This window comes from Aricia agestis, chromosome 6 (genome assembly GCF_905147365.1).
Source record: "Aricia agestis chromosome 6, ilAriAges1.1, whole genome shotgun sequence".
Lineage (NCBI taxonomy): Eukaryota > Metazoa > Arthropoda > Insecta > Lepidoptera > Lycaenidae > Aricia > Aricia agestis.
In genome coordinates this window covers 3,475,873-3,498,865 of record NC_056411.1, presented here as the reverse complement: position 1 = coordinate 3,498,865, position 22,993 = coordinate 3,475,873, and the positions used below count along the sequence as shown (strand labels likewise).

Genomic DNA, 22,993 nt, shown 5'->3' with positions numbered 1-22,993 from the left:
TTGTTCCAGAGTTTTACAGTGGTGCGTGGCAGAAAGTTACGCGAGAAACGCACGGTGGAAGACTGCCACTCATCAAGGTGGTGAGGATGGTATATATTTATCGCGTGGGACGAAGGCGAAAAGTTGCAGGTGGTATGATTCCGAACAATTCCTCAGAGATACAACCAATAGACGATGCAGAGCGAAGCTACATCTCGGCGTAATTCCAAGGGGTCCAAGCTGTTTGAAACACTATGGCAGTCAACAATTCGAGCGGCCCTTCGTTGGATACGATCCAGAGGGAGCAGTTGATATTTTGGCGCCCCTGCCCAAAGATGAGAACAATATTCCATATGAGGCCGAACTTGCGCCTTGTAGAATTGTAGGCGCTGGTACGGACTGAAGTACTGTCTCACTCTGTTCAGAACACCAAGCTTCTTCGAGGCTAGCTTGGCCTTACCCTCTAGATGATATCGAAACTGGACTTCGCTTGATATGTTAACGCCAAGTATTTCAATGCTAGGGGAGATGGTTAAAGATGTGCCCTCAAAATGAGGATATACAACCATTCTATTATAATATCTATTGTGTATATTTCTTTTCAGTTCTCTTTCTCTGAGAAGAGTTTACAAGCGAGTCGAAATAGCACTTTCCAGAGCGTACACCTCCAAGTGTAGCTAAGCCTTGTTTTACTAAATCATATGACTCATTATTGATAATGCCTTCTGCAGTCTAGTACACAACAGCACAATCTCTTCCTTGACCTTTGTAATCCTATGGGATTGGTAACAACACAACCAACATTAAATTAGACACTGGACAGACATGCCTTTTTATGGCTATAAAATAGGCTGACAGGGCTTGCAAAATGCCAAAGGCCGCTGACCTAAAAGGGCCCCTGCTTGAGAGGCATTTTTTACAATACTTTTATTGTACAGCTGTTTAATTATTGACATGTCAACTTTTATTGATAGGGGATAGTCACGGGCCCCAAATGGTGTAAGCCACAAGATAGTATATCTGCATTTTATATCAATTTGCAGAATTAAATATTACTGTGAAAGAAGTATTGGTGAAAGAGTAACTTTGTTCAACTTTTGTATAGGCAAATTCACGACGTTGAGGTACTTGCCATACAAATCACAAAAAATTGTTTTTTCAGTGCACCTACTTTCATAGTGAACTCTGTATTATAAGGAACACAAATTACTACACACCCTAAAGTATTATCACATTGTTTTGTTACACCCTGCATAGTGTGTAAGGTACCATATGTTATATCTAGGTAGCTAGGTACGACACTGATGTATTCTAACATAATTTCAAGACTGTTATGCAGATTTAAATTCTAATGACGACCTCTGTGGTGAGCGCGTCGGTAGCTCAAGCCGGGGGTCGTGGGTTCGAATCCCGCCGACGGAACAAAATTTTCAATGTTCCCGGGTCTGGATGTGTATTAAATATGTGTATGATATAATAAAAATCTTAAATATATGTATAGTATAATAGTATTAAATATATTTCCGATGTCTGGTACCTGTAACACAAGTCCTTTAGGTACTTAGCACGGGGCCAGACTGACGTGGTGTGAAGCGTCCATAGATATTATTATTATTATTATTATTAATTATAGAAGAAACTGCAAACAGTTTATAGCACACAAATAGTGTTCTATAATATGCAAATTTTAATATTATAAAAATAACACTCACCTGATGACAAAAGGCCAACATTTTCTTGTGATGGCACATTCATTTTAGTAACCTTGTACCTGTAATTTAGAGTTCTTTTTTAATTAGGGTTATTCTCAATTTAATTTCTAACCTGCCAGCTGGTCTTAACTAACTGTTTAACATTTAAAAGTTTGTTCAGTCAACAATAAATCGATAAAATGAATACCACAGGTATATTTAACACTCGTTAGTTTACATAATTAGTCATAAGCCGCATAATTGTAATTGATAAAATCCAAATTATAACAGTTATTACAAAATATACTTACTTTAAACAAAGTTGTAAAACACGTCCAATACTAGATCAAAACATTGCACTAACTCACTACTGCCAAATAACTTGCACAAGGTTCTTAAAAAACTGTTTCCCATGAGATGTCCGGAAAGTTTTCACATCGGGACAAAACGAACCACATCAGTAGCCACCTACACAAAACAATAAACAGTTACAATGTTACAAACATCACTAAAAGTTGTTTAAAACTCTACAAACATTGCAAAATTTTAATATTTTAATAATCACAATCGTTAGTATTACTTTAAAAACGATTTAAGAGTTTCAAAAAGAGTTTAAAACTTGAGCAAACTTTTTGATTTGTCGACGAATTCGCCTTGTTTTTGACTGACAGATGACATGTTGAAACGCCGAGTGCCGACCAGTGCTGCCTTTAATCAAAGTATACAGATTATATAAAATGGTCAAGCGTGAGCCGTAAGGTACGATCTAGATTTTTAAATTACACACGTTACAAGGCCTATTAATTAGGCATTTAATATCATTTATTTAAAGACTTATATTATAGTTTATTATGTCAATGCATTTATTAGACAAACAGTATGTCAACCTGTGATGTCAACTCAATAAGAGTCAGACCAAAAAAAGGAAGTTCGCCAATCAAAACGCTGGGTAGGTAAATATTTTAAATAATATTATATATATTATAAAGGTACATGAAAGGCAACAGCCCCTATCTAGGTACGCCTATGAATATACTGTTGTAGTCCAGCCTGAGGAGCGCACTATTAGGTATATCCTGATATTAATTAGCGACGGTTCTACTTAGACTGGATTGCACCAACTAACTTTAACTTTAAATGTAACTTTAACTTTAACTTTGACTACAGTGCAAAATGTCAAATCTTTGGGTAAAGTTAAAAATGGACGCCATCAAGACGCCATATTTAACTATAACCATACTCGACAAGGTTTTAAATGCATGTGGCAAAAGTTTTGTGTGGCAAAGTTTTAAATGCAAAAGGAACTAACGCTGTCATCATACAAAAACCGCCATTTTTGACAGTTCTCCTTTACCAGCAGCGCCCCGCCCACGCGCATGTATAACCTTGTTGGATCAGCTGTCATCTGTCAATTTCTCTGGGCAAAGTTAAGGGTAAAGTTAAAGTTAAATTTACCTTAACTATAACCCATAACTTTAACTTCAACTTTACCCACGCCTCTGGTGCAATCCAGTCTTATATGCTCTTCTTTTGGTGCTTCGGCATTAGCACTCTCACTGGAGTAGCTGTACACTCATGTACACACATGCGTGCACAGCTAATTAATACCAGAAAAAGTTTAGCACCTCTGACCTTACCTATAATATGTTCCTGTTAGGTACCCCAAATTTCGTTTTTGTATGCTTTCAGCCTAAATAAGGGAAGGAAAAGCAATTATTTTAAACTAGGGAAGGTTTCATTCCTTTAACTCAAAGAAAATGATACATGCTATAAAAATATTTAAAAACATGAGTAATTACTTAAAAATATCGAGTGTTTCTCTTACCCCAAATCTCGGAAAAGAGGAAATTTTTTATGACCTAGCTTTGTTGCTAAATTGTGCCGTAATTATACGTACAATCTAGTTCTGTGTCAAAAAAAATGTAAGTAGGTATATTTCAAAAGCGAAGATTTGTTTCAATTAATATCGAAATAAATGTATAATTTTGATAGCTAAAGGCCAAAATGTTCAAAAACCAGTAAAGTATGTTTCTCTAAAAGCGCCCATTCACAGCAGGACTGCACGGCAGTCCTGCATTGAATGGGCCTCACTGATTGGTTCACACTCGGTGTTTCCGGCCGGCAACACCGAGTGTGAACCAATCAGTGAGGCCCATTTACGGCAGGACTGCCGTGCAGTCCTGCTGTGAATGGGCCCTTTTACCCCACCTGACCTTATATGCTCTTCTTTTGGTGCTTCGGCATTAGCACTCTCACTGGAGTAGCTGTGCACTCATGTTCACACATGAGTGCACAGCTACTCCAACACTGTAGAATGTAGATGTATGATAGTTGGGTAAAAAATAATAATAACAGCTGTTTTTATATTAAAAATATTTTTATTTACATGTTGTAGAAAAACGTTTACAACATCCTTTGGTGATCAGGTAACAATAAATACTAATTTCCAATTACTTTTCTTATTAACTATCAAATACTTTTACAAGAGGTGATTATCATTAGCACCTAGGACCTAGCAAGAACTATGTATTATTAATTAAAGGTTTATAGTAAATTATTTCTAAATAAAGCACCAAGTTTGACTTCTAAATTCATCGTAGAAACTGCATAAAACGTTTTCAATAGGTATTTAACATTTTATTGCTTTTTACATGCTTAATAAGTATTATTATCTGGATGAAATAAAGTTTAATTTAAAAATACATAAGAGTAGGTAAATAGAGAAAAAATAATGGACTAGTTTGCTTACAGAAGCAGAATGTAAGCACCACATAAAAAATAATTGATATACCTAACGCTAAAAGTGTTTAAATACTGTTTCAACAGATAATATTGACCACAATATTTAAATTATTTCTAATACTTCTAGTACTACACATTGGACTGCACAATGCGCCATATTTTAGAGTTTTTCTATATTGCAACACTTTTAACAACTGCTGCAAATGCCCATTCATAATATTATGGCATAGCTTGTTCCAAATTCATACAAGTGTACGGCCGTGGAGTACCTACATCGACCCATCGATACTTGTCTCTTTCACGAACAAGATTGTTATCTGCCTGCCTAGCATACGCCAACGATCTCACTCTCGAGATAATTAAAAACTACTCGTCTCATAATGTCTATAAAAATGTGTTATTTCGATGATAGATCTACGCGAGAAAAAATTCTTTGTCATGCTAGGGTCAAGAGAAATGAAGATACAAACCGTCAAACATCGAAAAAACATGTACAGTGAGATATCTCGTTTGCGTATGCTAGGCAGGCTGGACGATCGAAGCACAATACAAATATTTTCGTAACGCGCCTAAAAAAGACAAGTAGTGATGGGTAAGTATCACTAGAGTATCTAAGACTCTAGAACATAAGTTTTACAAAGCGACATCCTTGTATTTCGTCAAGTCATCAGACTCATTACCGACTGAATTATGGCTGTTCCGAGACCCGTAGAATCCCCTATCGCTAAACCTGTATGGGTCGTGCCTTAGCATGTTGGCACCGTACATGTCCTCTCTCTTATACTCCTGGAAGAACCTCGGATCGTAGTCGGGAGGGAACATTCTGGGGTCGTAAGCCCATTGTCTATAGTACGGATACGCTATCTCGCTCTTGCAGTCCGCTCTGTCCTCGTATTCGTAGACTTTAGGGGGATATTCGTCGGCGAACGCCCCGACGATGGAGTGGCGGCGTTTGTAAGGGTTTTCGTAGGGACCAGAGCGGGGTCCGACCCATGTGCCGTAGGGCTGGGCCATAGGGTAAGCCTTGGGGAACCCCCGCAGGCTGCCAGCGGGTTGCCAGTAGGCAGGCGGTGGCATCAACTGTGGATACACCATGGACTGCCGCGACGCTAGGTGACGACGAAGGTCAGGCATCGAGCCAGACTTGCCTGAAATCAAAATATTTACATGAAGAAGGTAATATTATTTTCAAATACGTTATAATTTTTAAAATTCATAAACATAATATTAGGTGGGGGAGGGTGAGTTGTCTTTTGTTTCTAAAATTCGAACAAGGGAGTGTTGGTGGGGAGGAGTTGTGTTTCTTTGCTGGTCTTAGCATTTCCAGTATACTAGCCAGAGTGCGCGGACGTTTTATTATCCAATCAAATCTCGTCAAATCGTACTGCAGGTCAGTAAGAGGAACATGGTTTAGGTACTATGAATTTACCGTTGTCAGCCAAGAAGCCGTCGTTGGCAAAGGCGCTGGGCGCGTCGGGCACGTAGTGACTGGCGTCAAACTCGCTGCCGCTCACCGCCGCAGTCCCGTACTCTGCTTGTCTGGAAATTGAAACAGGGGAATGAGCAATGAGTTTGTGTTGTACGAAATTATCTCCCTATGGTATACCAAATATCTATAACGTATCGAAGGCGACAAAAAGCTCTTGCAAGGTTTCCTAATAAATATAAAATAAGGCCATTAAAGTAGAACTCATTATGTCATTGTACCATCGAAGAAATTAATAATAGCTCCCACACCGGTTTCGGTGACGGTGGCCGGTTTCATTGAAACCAGGCCAGCTACGCAGGAGTAATTTTATAGTGCCCAAGTGTTGCGCAGTATACAAGAGCACTCTCTATTCCTTTACTCCTATTGAAAATAAGAAATGAAAAAATTACACATATTTACAGGATACAAAAATGTTCGTGAACGCGTAGCAGAGACAAGCATCTCTTGTCAATGCCGGCAGTCAAACTATACCGTGAAACAGGATTATCTCGCTCTAGGTATGTCTGATAAATGAATTGTGTAACGCGCCTATAAACCAGTGGCATAGCAATGCCATAATATTAAGGCCGTCCTGTATAAATGTTTTGGGCCACAATCGTAATTGAAGTGGTCCTTAAGAGCTCCATGTAACTCAGGAGCCCACTGCCCGGAAACATGGAAACATGTTAATAGTGCATAGAAATTAATCAGCTTTAATTTTAATTTGTTTATCACTGTATGTTTTCCGTGCCAATAAAAATAAAAAATAAAATAAAAATGATAGCCACACAACTCACCTAGCTTCTCTCAGCGCGTACGCGGACTGCACCAGCACCACGCCGCAGACTATCGCCGGCAGCCGCGCCACGTAGCACGCCAGCTCCGCTCCCCCGTATACACCTTGGAGACCCTGGAATGAGAAAAATATTTGAGAGACTAGCTTTTGCCTCCGGCTATAGCAGTGGAACACTGCTTTTTTTTGGATAGAGTGTGTCCCAGTCACCTCATCAAAATTGTTTTTGTCTGAAGTGTAGCAACTAGCAAGCACACATTCTATCGAATCAAATTTTTATAAGCTGGAATTTCTTCAGAGCGAAGCCTTAGCAGTTACATCATAATAAATTAGTACAGATATTTGGATAACGATCTTTAAAATGTAAAAAGCCTTTATGGAGCCCGCCACTGATACAAAAATTCCGAACACTTTTAATTACAGTGACACGTGATATTATATAGCTGACTCAATTTCACCATTCATACACCATTTCATTAATATTGTCATTTTACCTCTCTCGTTTTTCATATGAATGAAAGAGAAGACATGACATTTTAACAAACTGTTACACTAACAGACGTTGGTGAAATTGGGCGATATTAGAAGACATTAACTTACCCAATGACTAATGGACATGTAAAAGACTAGAGCGCACTCCGGGATCAGCACCAGGATGACAGCGATGAGCCACGACAACAGCAACGTGTTGTTCTTCTGCAAGCAGGTACAAAATTGTAAACAATATTTAAAAAAAACAGAACATCCCTCAAGTTAGAGGCCGCAACAAAACTAGCAATTCCAGTATTTTAAGTATATTTTAGAGCAGTAATTCTCAAAGTGGTCAAGGTGGACCCCCAAAGGCCCACGTGATAGTTCACGGGGGTCTACGTTGGGCCTCACAAAAATCGGGACAAATATTGCTATCTTGCCAAGACGTGTTACTAAAGAGACATTTGTAATCTATATTTCTAAGGTCCATTTTAAATGTAGCTGAATTCTCTACACAATTCACTCAACTACACCTTCTTGGCAATATCATCGAAATGTCAAAAGATCTGTAGAAATGCCCACTACATAATAAACCAAAACACACATACCGAGATAAGACCATGCACGAGTGTGACGGTGGCCGCGATGACGATGGAGTAGCACACCATGAGCAGCACGGACGCGACCGGCAGGCCGCTCTGCGACTCCACCACCCACACTATCTCGTATATCAAAGCTATTGCGTACGCCACCTGGAATATAAGTGTTTTATGTATGAAATATAGATTAGATTAAAGCAGGGCCGGTTTTAGCACTACCAGCGCCCTGGGCGAGATTTCTTCGGCACCCAGGGTGCTGATAGTGCTGAAAAAATTTGGCGCCCCTTTTGTTTGCCTTCAGCGCCCCTTTTTATCCGGCGGTCGCCCGGCGTACTTTCATATACCTATTACCTACGTAGCACATAAAGATGCTAATTCTGTCTGAGAAACGAAACAATTTGACGTGGGAGAGCCATGCTTCGGCACGAATGGGGCGGCTCGACTGGAGAAATTCCACGGGCTCACAGAAAACCGGCGTGAAACAGCGCTTGCGCTGTGTTTCGCCGAGTGAGTGAGTTTACCGGAGGCCCAATCCCCTACCCTTTTCCCTTCCCTACCTTCCCCTATTACCCTATTTCCTCTTAAAAGGCCGGCAACGCACCTGCAGCTCTTCTGATGCTGCGAGTGTCCATGAACGACGGAAGTTGCTTTCCATCAGGTGACCCGTTTGCTCGTTTGCCCCCTTATTTCATTTTAAAAAAAGATGTTAAATAAAGGAAATGCTACGTTTTTCTTATCTACAATCTAATCCGTCAATATTTGTTTTCATGGTTTTCTTGTGTAGACAGAACGCATTTCTACAAAGGTCAAGCTAAGTCACTTAGCCTAAGTGTACCTACTGCAAGGTTTTATTCAAATCGTATACACTTACATAAAACGTACGTATCAATGATCAGCTATCACATAATAAGTGGTAATAACTAGTATCCGCCAATCTATAGCCATTAGCCATTATGTATACGCGACCTCAGAATATCCGCAGCTCTCTCTGTTTCGTCACTCGCTTTGTAGCTTAAACCTCACTACAAGGTGTAACAAAACAAAGGGATAATACTTTAGGGTCTGTATGTATCCTTTATATAGAGTTCACTGTGAAAGTAGCGGCGCTGAAAGAGTTACGTTTTAAACATTTGTATGGGAAAATTCCTGACGCTCGGGTACTTTTTTTATGCAATAAGGGGGCAAACGAACAAACGGGTCACCTAATGGAAAGCAGCTTCGGTCGCCCATGGACACTCGCAGCATTAGAAGAGCTGCAGGAGCGTTGCCGGCCTTTTAAGAGGGAATAGGGTAATAGGGGAGGGTAAAGAAGGGAATAGGGGAGGGTAAGGAGGGAAATAGGGGAGGGTAGGGGATTAGGCCTCCGGTAAACTCACTCACTCGGCGAAACACAGCGCAAGCGCTGTTTCACGCCGGTTTTCTGTGAGCCCGTGGTATTTTTCCGGTCAAGCCGGCCCATTCATGCCGAAGCATGGCTCTTCCACGTTAAATATAAATCACAAAATAAAATTTTTTGCTCTTTCAACGCTGCGACTTTCACAGTGAACTCAGTAGGTATAGGGGACTCATACACACCCTAAAGTATTATCACTTAGTTTTCCTACACCCTGTATAATCTGTTAATTTAACCTCGAAATTTCAACAACTTTCTTATGTTGTCGGCATAAAGTGATTTCAGTGGAAGCAGAACTATGGACATATTGTTGATACATTAATGATATTATTATGATACATACAGCATTTACTGCGAGATTTTTCTAGAATAAGATACTGTAGATGTATGAAAGAAAAATCTTAAGGGCCCCCGAGACAATCAAACGGTTTGATTCAAACCTTACGTGTTTGATGCAACCGTTTGATGTCGGTTTGAACGGTTTGTCAAACGACACTGTGCAGTTTCATTCAATACGCGCTGTCGAGTACACGTCTTGTGATGCAGAAGATGCTCTAGATTCTAGAACGAGAATCGCGATTTTCTTATCTTACATGTTTATAACGTTAATGTCCTCCGTCAGAAGAGAAAAAAAAGAAAAAGACTGGTCCAAAGAATGGTATAGACTATGGACTAACATAATACCGTTTTACCCACGAACATCTACAGAAAGTGCTAGAAACTACAGCTTCTTTCTTTTTTTCTTCTTGTAATCCAGCACTAAACTAAGCCGGGTTTGTTCAAACCTTCAAATGCATCGGAACACGATCAAACGGCGCGTCAAACACAACGAAAATATGAAATTTCATCAAACATGCTTCAAACACGTAAATGTTTGACAAACCGTTCAAACATGCTTTGTAAACGATCAAAATGGTTTGAGTCAAACCAAAATTTACGTGTTTGAGTCAAACCGTTTGACCGTCTCGGGGGCTCTTTAGAAGATACGACTAATAATTTAGAAGGCCAAGGTCATAAAACTCTTTGGCCCCTGACTCCTGAGCGACAGAGGCAACTACAGAGGTGTTACAAAGATCAACAAGTCGTGCCTCAAAAAAGTATTCGACCGCTAAACGAGCGGGCGAAAAACACGCCGTGAGTTTTGTTTCAATTTTTTACATACAAAACTGTATGTGAAAATTGAACTGTTCTACGAAGGCTGCGGGCGCGGGAAGGACCGCTCCTGAGTTCTTAGCCTTAAATCGGACTTGTAGTTCCGGAGATATGCGAACACAAACTTGAAAACATAAATACATGTATGTATGTTTTCAAGTTTGAAATTTCGCACATTTGTTCAGACGCTGATATAGAAGCTAACATATTATACGAAAACTGTGCAGTTCTCGAAATATTACATACATATAATTGATTGAATTGATAACCTACTTTTTTGAAGTCGGTTAAAAAACATCACTGCCTTTTAAAGCTAAACCTACCAATGCATAAGCGGCGATGAACCCCGAGGCGGCCGTCACGCTGCAGCAGAATATTCTGTGGACAGCTGGCTTCATCCGCAGCTTCGGAGCCTCCGTGTCGCTGAGGTCGTTGACGATCGACATCGTGACGTCACCAAACTGGCAAGTGACGTCACCAAACGGACCGTGACGTCACAAACTGGACAGTGACGTCACCAAGCGTCACCACCAGGTACCTCTTCAGTCGTCTGTCTATCCTGGCGTAAGTCATGTAGACACTATTCTATGTGCCAAAGACGATCTACATTTTTTGAAGAAGTTTTTTGAAGAAGATCTGAAATGAAAGAAAATTATGTTTAGTTTGGTCGTTTCTTTTTGATAATTGAATATTATCATGCATTTTGTAATGACTATCAACTAATGACTAATGAAGGTTGCAGAAAACTCTGAAGCCTCTAATTATGAATGAAGGAATGTCTAGGCAAAACTTGAAATGAAATTCCAAGAATGAATAAATTATAATTGCGCGCACATACATGTAATGTATATTTTCGGATATTATTCCTATTCGGAGTAAAAAAAATTTAATACCTAATTTAATACAAATAATCCGAAACACCAACTTTATTTGTGAAATATCAAAATCATTTTTCTTTCGTTTGATCGTATAATTGAGCAAGTAGTTAAAGTTCCAAGTAGCTGGCAAATCTCCTACCAACCTGACCTCTATGAGAAAATATACTAGGAAGTCAGTCGCTCCGAACCATTTCTCAGCAACAGAAAAACATGTGAGCAACGTAAATATGTATTAAGCCATTGTAATTGAGTGGCTTGGGGCTTCCTATGTTCCTGGTGGCCTTTGACCTCTTGAGAACGTGGGGTGAATACACAATGTGTGAAGATTCAAACACCCATCGTTTAGCACATTAGCAATCAACGTGATGGTAATTTATGTACTACTTAATTAGCTATGATTATTTTTCTTTTAATTTATTTTATCTTTGGGATATATAAGCTAAGTATGATCAGATGCTGATAAATAGGCGTTTCGTTTAGTTTAATGTTGGGTATTAAAGGTTGAGGAGAGTTTTGTTTATTCGTGACAAAAGATTTTGAAAATTATACATGCAATACGCGAGCAGCGTACGCGTTGATGTCTACCTCCCTGGCGCTTGCTAGCTTGTTAAAACTTAAATCCATACTTCCATACTTCTAATATTATAAATGCGAAAGTGTGTCTGTCTGTTACCTTTTCACGCCAAAACCGCTGAACCAATTTTGCTGAAATTTGGTATGAAGATACTTTGAGCCCCGGGAAAGGATGTCCTTTGTAGGTGATAGGATAGTTTTTAAATGTACGGCTGTCGAACGAATTTTGACGCAACGGAGTTGCGGGCATCATCTAACTAGTTAATTCTAATTTATTTTTGTACCGGTTTATTTGCAAATGCACCCATTATAATTCTGAAAATTGCGCTCTATAGCTACTGGGACTCAACGTCTAGACTCTAGACGAACTAAAAATAATCTTCTTAAACATTTTTGTAATTTTCAAGTAGGGAACACTAACAGGCTAAAGCTTTTTGCTTTTCTCTGCTGCAGTAAAACCAGTTGTTGTTACTGATATTTATTATATTATAATCGACTGTTGAAGCGAAAAGTATATTTTGACGTTGATCAATTTATTTGTAATTATTATATTTGTTAATCGTACAATAATCATTATGAACCTAATATTACCGGTATATTTTCTAAAGTATTTATTATAATTAGTATTTAATACTTCGTCGAAACTTCCGATTACCGCAACATAGAGAACTACCAAGGCTGTATGTTAAAATTTATGTGAATAAACTGAATGGAACGGAAATAGAATGACCATATAAATAATAAAGATTTCCAAACACGGCAGTCACATTGTATTATGTATATATATTTTATTTTTTATTAAATATTTATAAATTTAAAAGCTTTTTTGTTCTATTTTAGTATTCTAAGAGATATGTAAGATATGTAATTCCAATTTTAAGAGGTTTGAGGGTTCAAATTATCAAACTTAGCATGTAGCTTCTAATGATTACTTTGCTAGCGAAATAATATGAGACATCACTTCTAGTACTCATAGGACAATCATAATATACGGTTAATGTGGGATTTTAAATATAATATATCGGGAAGTATCTCGATAAATAGTAAAATAGACCACAGCAAATATATAATGTACCATCGAAGAAATTGATTCCTAGGCAGTTGACGGACCTACGTCATGTGGTCGGTTTATGTCAATACAATGTTAATTGTAAAATAAAATAAAATAAAATAAAAAATGTTTTATTTCTGAGTAAATTTGAATCAAATTTATTCAGAATGTCTACCTGATGCCTACCACCGGTTCGGGAACTACCCCGGCGAGAAGAACCGGCGTAAGAAACTCGCACGGGTTCCACTTTTTACCAAAAAAGTGAGAGAAAAATTATTCTTTTAAAATAAAGTTTACAATTTTGTAACTTAATATTATATACAATGTCAACATACATAATTGTAAGTCATAATATAATGATGTAGAAGTAGCCTTGCAAGAAGCCATCCTACTCCCAAGATGTGCCATCTTCTATGAAATCATTGACCTTATAATAAGCTTTGGCACACAAACGCTCTTTGACTACTTTTTTAAATTTATTAATGGAAAGATTTTGAACGTTTTCTGGGATTTTATTGTAAAGGCGTATACATTGACCTTTAAAAGATTTAATGACTTTACTAAGTCTGATCACTGGCATGTCCAGCTTGTGCTTATTTCTAGTATTTCTACAGTGAATGTCACTTTTAACTTTAAATTTATTTATATTTTTTCTAACACATATCGGCGATCGGTCTAATAGGTTTGACTTACCGCGACCAAATTACTTAGGTCTGCCAATCTGCATAGTGCATAGGAATCAACTTCTCGATAGTACGTAATCGCTTTCTCCTTGTAGTACCCACGCGGCTAGAATAGACAACTTAATGACTAATTAGTTACTCTGGGCTTTCACTGGTAATACACTAAGGATCTTGCTGTCCTATATATTATCAATGATATAACAATTCTAGTAACTCGTTAGTGAAATATGGTTTAAATCGGCGGTTCTCAAACCTTTTGGTGGCGGAACAACCTTTTGAAAAGCTAAGGAATCCCAAGGAAAAAGTTTGAGTGACTGTGGCAAGAAGTGGACATTCATGACGGATTTTGCGCCAAAAAACATTGACTGGCATTGTTTTGTAAAGTGACTAAATGCTGATGGATATTCTGATGACATTTCTAAAAAAGATTAATGTATCGCTCGCGGAGCCTATGAAGGCTTTGTGGAACCCCAGGGCCCAGGGGTCCGCAGAGCACATTTTGAGAATAGCTGGTTTAAATTATGTGACTATAGCCTCGTCGTTTAGAGCTCAAACTCGGATATACTTTTAACAATTTGCTCTGATTGGTGCTTACTATCCCAATTCCAATCCAAGTAAGACATGTTCAGCTTTTTTATTAAAAATCGATATAGAACCCCCTCGTGTGTCATAAGTCGGGTAAAATATGTTATATAATATTATTAACTGATATTTTAAGTATTTAGGTGACTACAAACAGAAATGTTCCATTCGTCCCTTGCACTGATATTTTCAAAACTATTAACCCGGATTTTCGACCTAATTTCGGTGAGAATTGAGTTCGTTTTCCAAAACTCGCTGTTAACAGTTATCGTACTTCCGCAGCCAAGAGTTTATGGTGTGTATACGTGTATGGAATCCTTAACACTTTTCACTTCGACTGTCTGGGACAGTCGCGCATAAGAAACAAAGATAAAACAAAAAAAAAAGATTTTGGTAGTCGGGTAAGAAAATAGTGATTTAGCTCCTTACTGACAAAAAGACGTTATAGTTATAATAACTAATAGGTATAAGTAATATTATATAACGTTTTGTCCTTATATGAAGCGTGTTAAAAAGTGACTACACAGTACACCGAAACAAAACACTCTTTAACTTAATGGTATATTAATGTTATTTTTATTTGCATTAAATATAAGATTTAGTACATTAAATACAAAAAAAAACGATAGGGCAAATAAAATTATAATTTTATTCAAATCGGTTCAGCGCGCAGCGTAGGTACCACGGAGAGAGACTGACAGACAATTTATTAATACTTGTGTATGAATTGCAATAATAGTACGGGAGCCCTATAATATTTTTTTTTATTACTATCAAGCAAATTTTTTGTGAGTAGCTTCATTTTGATAAGACGAACAACATTTTATCTGCGAAAAATCTTGAAAGTGGTAGCTAACAGAAATAGAAAGGATTTCATACTTTGACTTGATGGTCCTAAAATATGGATTGTTCTATTTGTGGGACAATGTTATACTTATAAGGAACCAGAGGGCCTAGACAAGCGGCAAGCGATTATCGTAAACGCCAACGCCACAAAATGTACAGGATTTGACATTAGTATTCGCTAGCGAAGCGATGACTTATGTCAAATCGCATACATTTTGTTAGAGTTTACGATAATCACTTGCTACTTGTCTACTAGGGCTGGAACACATACACTCTCTAAAATATTATCACTTTGTTTTCTGCACCCTGTATTTATAAGCTTTCACTCAAGAAATAGTTATAGTACGGGAGCCCTACTATAACTATTCTAAAAATCTCGAAAGTTACTACTTTTTCGCAAATAAAAATATTGTTCGTCTTATCAAAATGAAGCTACTCACAAAAAATTAGCTTGATAGTAATAAAATAAAATTGTTCTAGGGCTCCCGTACTATACCTAAGTATTTCTTGAGTGAAAACTTATAAATACAGGGTGCAGAAAACAAAGTGATAATATTTTAGAGAGTGTATGTATTCCAGGTTCCTTATAAGTAAGTTCACGATGTTAGTAGCAGCGCTGAAAGAGCAAATATTTCTTATGACTTGAATGGGTAAATGCCCTAGCGTCATAGGTTTGTTCATTCAAAAGTAAAAAAAAAGTCTTTCAGCGCTGCTACTTTCACACTGAGCTCTATACTTAAAGGACACTTACACACGGACACTTACACATAAAGTATTATTACTTTGTTTTGTTACACCCTGTATATCAAGTAAAATCTTAAGTAAGTGAATTTGCTTAAGTGCTTTTAACGTGATAAGAATAAGTAAACAAATCAATGTGCTTCTTTTCCTTTCACTGTCAACTTATGTAACACTAAAACGCAGGGTCATAAGAGGTCACGTTACTTATCTATACTAATATTATAATTGGGAAGAGTTTGTTTGTTTGTTTGAACGCGCTAATCTCAAGAACTACTGGTCCGATTAGAAAAATTCTTTCAGTGTTAGATAGCCCATTTATCGAGGAAGACTATAGGCTATATTTTATCACGCTAATACTAATAGGAGCGAAGAAAACGGGGGGAAATTATTTGAAATGGCTTATTTGAACGCGCTAATCTCAGGAACTACTGGTCCGATTTGCAAAATTCTTTCAGTGTTAGATAGCCCATTTATCGAGAAAGGCTATAGGTTATATTTTATTATGCTAAGACTAATGAGAGCAAAGAAATAGAGGAAAATGTGAAAAAAATTGGGAAATTATTTGAAAGGGCTTATTTGAACGCGCTAATCTCAGGAACTACTGGTTCGATCTGAAAAATTCTTTCATTGTTAGATAGCCCATTTATCTAGAAAAGCTATAGGTTAGATTTTATCACGCTAAGACTAATAGGAGCGAAGAAATAGATGAAAATGTGGAAAAAGCGGGGGAAATTATTTGAAAGGGCTTATTTGAACGCTCAAATCTCAGGAACCACTGGTCCGATTTGAAAAATTCTTTCAGTGTTAGATAGCCCATTTATCTAGAAAGGCTATAGGCTATATTTTATTATGCTAAGACTAATGGGAGCGAAGAAATAGAGGAAAATGTGGAAAAAATTAGACCACGTGAAGGATCATAGGCTATTTTTTGTGGACTAATTTGTCTGTGAAATATGTAATTTACGCGGGCGAATCTGCGCGGAACGTTTTATTTCGAGTGGTCACGACATCACGTGTAAACGGCTGGACCCATTTTGCTGAAATTTTGTGTAAAGATACTTTGAGTTCCGAAAAAGAACATAGGATACATTTTGTCCCGGAAAAATGTACGGTTACTGTACAATACACTTTTATGTTTTGCGCGTAAACTATTCAATCTATTTTGATGGAATTTGGTATGGAGATACTTTGAGTCTCGGAAAAGGACAAGGAATACTAATTTTGTCTCGGAAAATATACGGTTCCCGCACAATAAACTTTTATGATTATCGCCCAAACTATTGAATCTATTTTGATGAAATTTGGTATGGCAATACTTTCAGTCTCTGCAAAAGACAAGGGTTATGATTCTCGCCTAAACTATTTAATCTATTTTGCTGAAATTTGGCATGGAGATTGGAGATACTAATTTGAATCTGGGACAAGGAATGTTTTTTGTCCCGGAAAAATGTGCGGTTCCCACACAATATACTTTTCTGATTTGCGCGTAAACGACTCAATCGATGTACGGGAACAACTAAACTAAAGTCCACGCGGACGAAGTCGCGGGCAACAGCTAGTTAATTTATACAAGCAATTATTTTTTAATTACCAGTATGGTTATAGGTCAAAGGCCAAGAGGCTAGCAGTCACAATATTGCGTTAAATATATTTTAAAGTGATGCTGATCGTTTGTAGACTTGGCAAGGTCACGGCAGTGCCCCCGCCAAGTCGAGCAAAAAAGCGGCACGGCCGTACCATCCTTTTCTCGAACCAATTCAGGCTCTTTTTGATAATTATTTTCTTGTTACAATTTAAGAAACAAATATTATGTAAACTATTATATTCTAAGCTACTCTACTTTATTATATTTTAATTATTTAAACTATACTATGCTGTCGTCTGCGACTTCGCTCGTGTTAACACGTCATTATATCAAAGCACAGACATAGGTCAAGATAGATACCGCATGTGTATGTACTTCGCATGCCATATCGCGTTCCCAAACGACGAGCAATGCTCGTCTTTTGAAAGTCTGTACTTTAGTCTGCTATCGGAATCGGATGTTAATCGGAAATTTAAGAATGCCTAAATGCCTAATTGTACCATATATTGAACTGTAGAAATTCAAATAGCAACGTTAGCCTAGATAATGGACACGTTTCACAGTAGGTAGGAAAAAAGTGGCACGCTCGTTTTCATACAAATGAAGCGACTTGAGGTATCTATCTTGATCTATGTCTGTGTACACAGATTAATTCTAAATTTCTAGATTTTTCCACATTTTCAACCGGTTCTTCGCTCAATATATTGTCTTTTAGTCGCAGCGTGACAGCTGAAAACCTTAATCGATAAATGCACTATTCAACCGAAAATAATTTTTCAATTCGAACCAGTATCTATTATAATATATCAATATAGATACTTATATTGTCGTGTTCAAACAAACAAATTCTTCAGCTTTATAGTATTAAAATAAATATAAGATTATTTTTATGTTAATTGATACCAAGACGAGGCTATAAGTCGCACCGTCAAAAGTCACAAATATAGCCACTTGGCTACACCAAATCTCGCTCTACATGGCCTAATTTTACGAACTCCACATCTCTGTGGCTTGAATATTTCGGTACTGCATTCGTTCAGGCGCGGTCCGAAGGGCCCGGGGCCACAGGGGACATGACCCCCCATAAAATCTAAGGTCAAATTAAAAAATCTCTAAATCTTGCCAAATAATAAAAGGAAATTTCTAGTTATCTATAACTCAGAGACACATTAATTAATGATGATTAAACTTCATATCAATTTAGTGAAGAGTTTGACAGATATTATAATATGGTGATTATGTTAAAATAAAATCATCATTTGATTAAAGTTAAGTTATTATTATTACTAATCAAGTAATCACTAAATATAGTATGTTCTAACTACTGCACTCAGAAACAAATTTTGTCTCTGAGTGTTTAGTGATAGTTAACTCGGTCTAGTTTGCAATAGAACCGAAAGTATAAGGCTAAGGATATGTGCACGAGAATTTGGATCAAGGTCTTTTAGTAAATATCTTAAGACCTTATACTAAATGTTTAGACTTCCTAAGTTTTAGGAAGGCAGTACTTAGCAAAAGTAACCTAGAACGTTGGCTGGTAATGTAATTCCTGTAACTGGAATGTCTGTCTATTATATTATATTTTAATTTTTAAGTCTTTTTAACTGACTTCCAAAAAAGTGGACGTTATATATTCGGCTGTGGATATTTTAAACGACATATAGTACGCGCTTTGGTGGAACTGATTAATTGATCCTTTGCGGACCCAAGAAATTAAATAAAAAATGATTTGTATTAATGAAAACAAAAGTGACTACAAAAAAATAAGTTCTACTTTTTTGCTCATCAAGTAGTACCGAACTACCGAGTATTCAAAACTAAATAACACATTAGCAGAGCCTATTCAGTCCAGTAACAAACATTGTAACTCTAACCGCCGCACTCAGATACATTTAATGATGATTAAACTTCAATTTAATGAAGAGTTTGACAGAATATGATGTATGGGGCCTATTTCAACATCTTCATTTATTTACAGTTAACTAATTAACATTCGTCTCTGAGTGCGACAGTTAAACTCTTTCATAAAGGGTTTCTATAAAGTGGTGCAGCAATTATCAAGATACTATAACGTACCATACCGCACTGGACAGCACGCAACGATCAAAGTTATTTAACGACCCGCTCCTTCCGCGTGTTGCGTCTTGATCATTGTTGTGGGTTCGAAAATCAATCATTTCTCCGTAACTAGTGGTTCGAATCTAGTTCTGGCATGTTCTGGTACTGTTATGTCACATAGTTGTTATTAGCATGAGGCGAGAAATGAGAGCTACTTTAATCCTTATGCGACGTGAAACAGCGCTTGCTCTTTGTTTCGCCGAGTGAGTGAGCTTACCGGAGGCCCAATCCCCTACCCTATTACCTTCTTTACCCTACCCTATTCCCTCTTAAAAGGCCGGCAACGCACCTGTAGCTCTTCTGATGTTGCGAGTGTCCATGGGCAACGGAAGTTGCTTTCCATCAGGTGACCCATTTGCTCGTTTGCCCCCTTATTTTATAAAAAAAAAGGGAAGGTATGACATTTTACACATAATTATAAGCTACCTATAACCTAGACTGGCAAAAACGTGCCTCATTCTTTAAAAACCCTAGCATAAAACTAAAACAGTAATGATAAAACAGCCTACAATTTCCACATACAGACGACAACAGACAAACAGCGATACGACAGGGTAACGAACTCATAATCAGCAATCTACAACTACGGTTGAAACCACGATTCTCACAACCCACATTAACTACCGAATGTGTTTTAACATTATGTTGCAAAGTTAACAAAGAATTGCAAAGTTAATGTAGGCAATTCATAGAAAGAGTTAGAAATGTATTTGACAGGAGTAAAATTTTTCATACATTACAATAATCAGGAGTTTAACGTTATTAAGTCAAGACTCAAGTCTGATGTTCTAAAAAATATAATTTAAATAAAAATTAACGATCAACAGCTGGATTACATAGTACCTACTACTACTATTTCAGATATGGTAAAAAAATGCAAGGACAAAATGAGGAGATGAAAAATGTTTTAAAATTTTAACTTAGTACTCTACCTATGAAGGTATTAGAAATTTTAGGATTCACGACATGTGCAAATAGGTGCGTCATACTGACTCAAAGTACACTAAGTTAAAGCCTACCTAGGCCCTATACAAGTCTAGTTTTCAGCAAATACACTTTCAAATTGAAAGTAATTTAACACCCGGAAGAGGCATCTTCCGCGTCGCGTGCCATCGCAGTGACGTCTTCCCTACCACGCCCATATCATTTGAATACAGAGTCGTTTAATTTACTTGGTAGTACTACATAGTAAATAATACTACAATGTTTAGTTAGTTACTGTTTTATATTACGCTACATTTGGCTTAGGTTAGGCACAATTTATTAAGAAAGTAGAAACTAGCTTTTGCCTACAGTTTCGCCCGCATAAATACACACCCAAAACTGGATCTTTTGGATTTGACAGACTTTCTGGACTAGACTGGATTGGAGTTTGGACAAACTTTGTTTGTACACAAATTACCCTCTTAGTATAATAATTACTTTTAAATATAATATTTATTATACTAAGAGGCTAAACCAGTATAACTAATTTTATTAAAATCTGCTTGTTCAGTTAATTTATGGGTGAAAGCGTAATATAATCCATCCATTCGCTCTCAAAACTAACCTAACCTATAACCTTTTATCAAGAAAAAGTTCTGAGTCCCGTTTCTACTACCTCCGTTATTCTTCAAACAGAGGCACTGAAGTTAGTTAAACTGTTAAGAACGCAGTGTGGATATTACTAATTATACGTGGGAGAGCCATGCTTCGGCACGAATGGGCCGGCTCGACCGGAGAAATACCACGTTTTTCCCTTCCCTTCCCTACCCTCCCCTATTACCCTATTCCCTCTTAAAAGGCTGGCAACGCACCTGCAGTTCTTCTGATGCTGCGAGTGTCCATGGGCGACGGAAATTGCTTTCCATCAGGTGACCCGTTCGCTCGTTTGCCCCCTTATTTCATAAAAAAAAAATTAAATACTATGGTATAGTGTACTAGAGTTCTGTATTTATATCGTTAGCACCTCGTTACAAATACTTATTTAATTTTTTTGTCGATAATATACCAAATGATAGTCTTCGAATCGTGAGTCATAATTAAAAACTAATCAATGCCTGAGTCATCGAGTCATCAGCATTAGTATACAATGCTCGATGTTGACCTTCGAGACATAATGGTGTCTTTGGTCGTACTCGAAACAATTATAACATGGTGTCTTTGGTAGTACGTCCATAGGTAAGCAAAGTCTTTGTTACAGCTCTACTCGGCTTTACCAGCTGTATATTTTTTGGTATACTTTGATAAAGAGAGAAAGATGCTTTGACAGAGTCTGTTACAGTGCACAATTTGTTCAATGACTTCTGATATTATATTTTACTATCTTTTTCAGTGGCGTAACTATACCATCTGGGGCTCGTTTCAAGTTCTTTTGATAGGGCCCTATCATCACATTAAAATTGTCACTTTCTAAGTGCCTCTTGGGCCTCTTGGGCCGAGCCCTTTTGGGTCTGTGCCCTGCCTATTGTTACACAACTGATATTTTTATTAATTAACTAAGGTGATTCTTGCTCTAGTCACGAAGATAATTATATAACCGACTTTAATTAATCAATTTAAAGGATCACGTTGACCATAATGAATAACCAACATCGATAATATGTAATGTGTAATCACAGATAAATATGTCCCTCTGCACGTTTCTTTTATCTTGGACCAAGCGATTACGAATGTGCAGAGGGGCCGTCAAAGGCCAACGTAGATTATACGCTTTTACCTCGACTGCATCCAAGCCATATCGAACAATTAAGAGGATACACCAGGAGCGAGAGAAATTGAAAATAGGTATTTGAAAATGTATTGCTGCCTCACCAATCTCAAGTCTCCCACCGCAGAGCGCGATAGAGACAACACGACAAAAGTTCTAATAAAAGAACAGAAAAATCTTCGATTCGTTGTCCGCTGATTCCTTCTCCAAAACTTAACCAATTTAAGTACTTTTTCCATTAAGAATTAAAGCAAGGCTTGAGCTGTGTTTCTATGTTTTTTTTTTTTTTTTTGTATATTTTAGCCAGTATTGTTTTCTGGGTGTTTGAACACAGAGGAAAATCTGGCCATTTTTTTGGGTTGTTGGACATTCATATCTTTTTTAATAATAAAAATATAATGAAAAAAAATAAAACATAGGGACATGCTAATAGTGGCCATAGACATTCAGGAAAAAAATCATAACTCTAGCGGCATTATCCAGGGAGGAAACAGGGGACAGCGTTTGTATGGAAAATCGGTGGTGTGGACTCCTCTTAACAATATTTATCAAATCTGGGTAGATCTCCAAGCTGTGACATGTCGCAAGCAGACTTGACCCACTTCGGCACATTCCGTCTCACGAACTCTGCACAATTCACACGAGACACTTACATAACCGACGTTATGCAACTCATTATTGGTATAGCTGGTATAGGACACGCCTATAGAACTTTTTGATACGTGGACCATAGACGAAGTGTCGCCGTATTATTTAAAAAAGAGATTCCAAGCTTCTCATATGGTTGGAGACATAACAGTACTATAGAAAAGAACTACTTACAACTATTTACTTTACGGTCACACTCTTACTGCCGCACTCAGAGACAAAATAAATTAATTGCATTTAACTGTATTTAAACGAAAAGTTTGTCAGATAATGTATGGGACAGTTTATGTTAATATCTTCATTTAATTACT

General features: G+C 37.4%; 2 protein-coding genes across 5 annotated transcripts in view; both read right to left on the bottom strand.

The window, feature by feature from the left end:
- The window catches only part of LOC121728058 (rho guanine nucleotide exchange factor 2), a 54,131-nt gene extending 52,024 nt beyond the window's left edge, over positions 1 to 2,107 (bottom strand). For all 3 annotated transcript variants that reach the window (XM_042116157.1, XM_042116158.1, XM_042116159.1), the window contains exons 1-2: positions 1,982 to 2,107; positions 1,692 to 1,750 (exon numbers count right to left, since the gene is read on the bottom strand). In XM_042116157.1, the coding sequence (XP_041972091.1) occupies positions 1,692 to 1,734 (43 nt within the window). In that variant the 5' untranslated portion in view covers positions 1,735 to 1,750; positions 1,982 to 2,107. The remainder of the gene's footprint in view (positions 1 to 1,691; positions 1,751 to 1,981) is intronic.
- Positions 2,108 to 5,045: 2,938 nt separating this feature from the next.
- The window catches only part of LOC121728062, a 28,280-nt gene continuing 10,332 nt past the window's right edge, over positions 5,046 to 22,993 (bottom strand). The window contains exons 2-7 of one of the 2 annotated variants that reach the window (XM_042116168.1): positions 10,612 to 10,924; positions 7,753 to 7,896; positions 7,274 to 7,369; positions 6,678 to 6,790; positions 5,837 to 5,951; positions 5,046 to 5,555 (exon numbers count right to left, since the gene is read on the bottom strand). In XM_042116168.1, the coding sequence (XP_041972102.1) occupies positions 5,046 to 5,555; positions 5,837 to 5,951; positions 6,678 to 6,790; positions 7,274 to 7,369; positions 7,753 to 7,896; positions 10,612 to 10,734 (1,101 nt within the window). In that variant the 5' untranslated portion in view covers positions 10,735 to 10,924. Of the gene's footprint in view, positions 5,561 to 5,836; positions 5,952 to 6,677; positions 6,791 to 7,273; positions 7,370 to 7,752; positions 7,897 to 10,611; positions 10,925 to 22,993 lie in introns of both variants that reach the window. The other variant, XM_042116167.1, reaches the window with a different exon arrangement.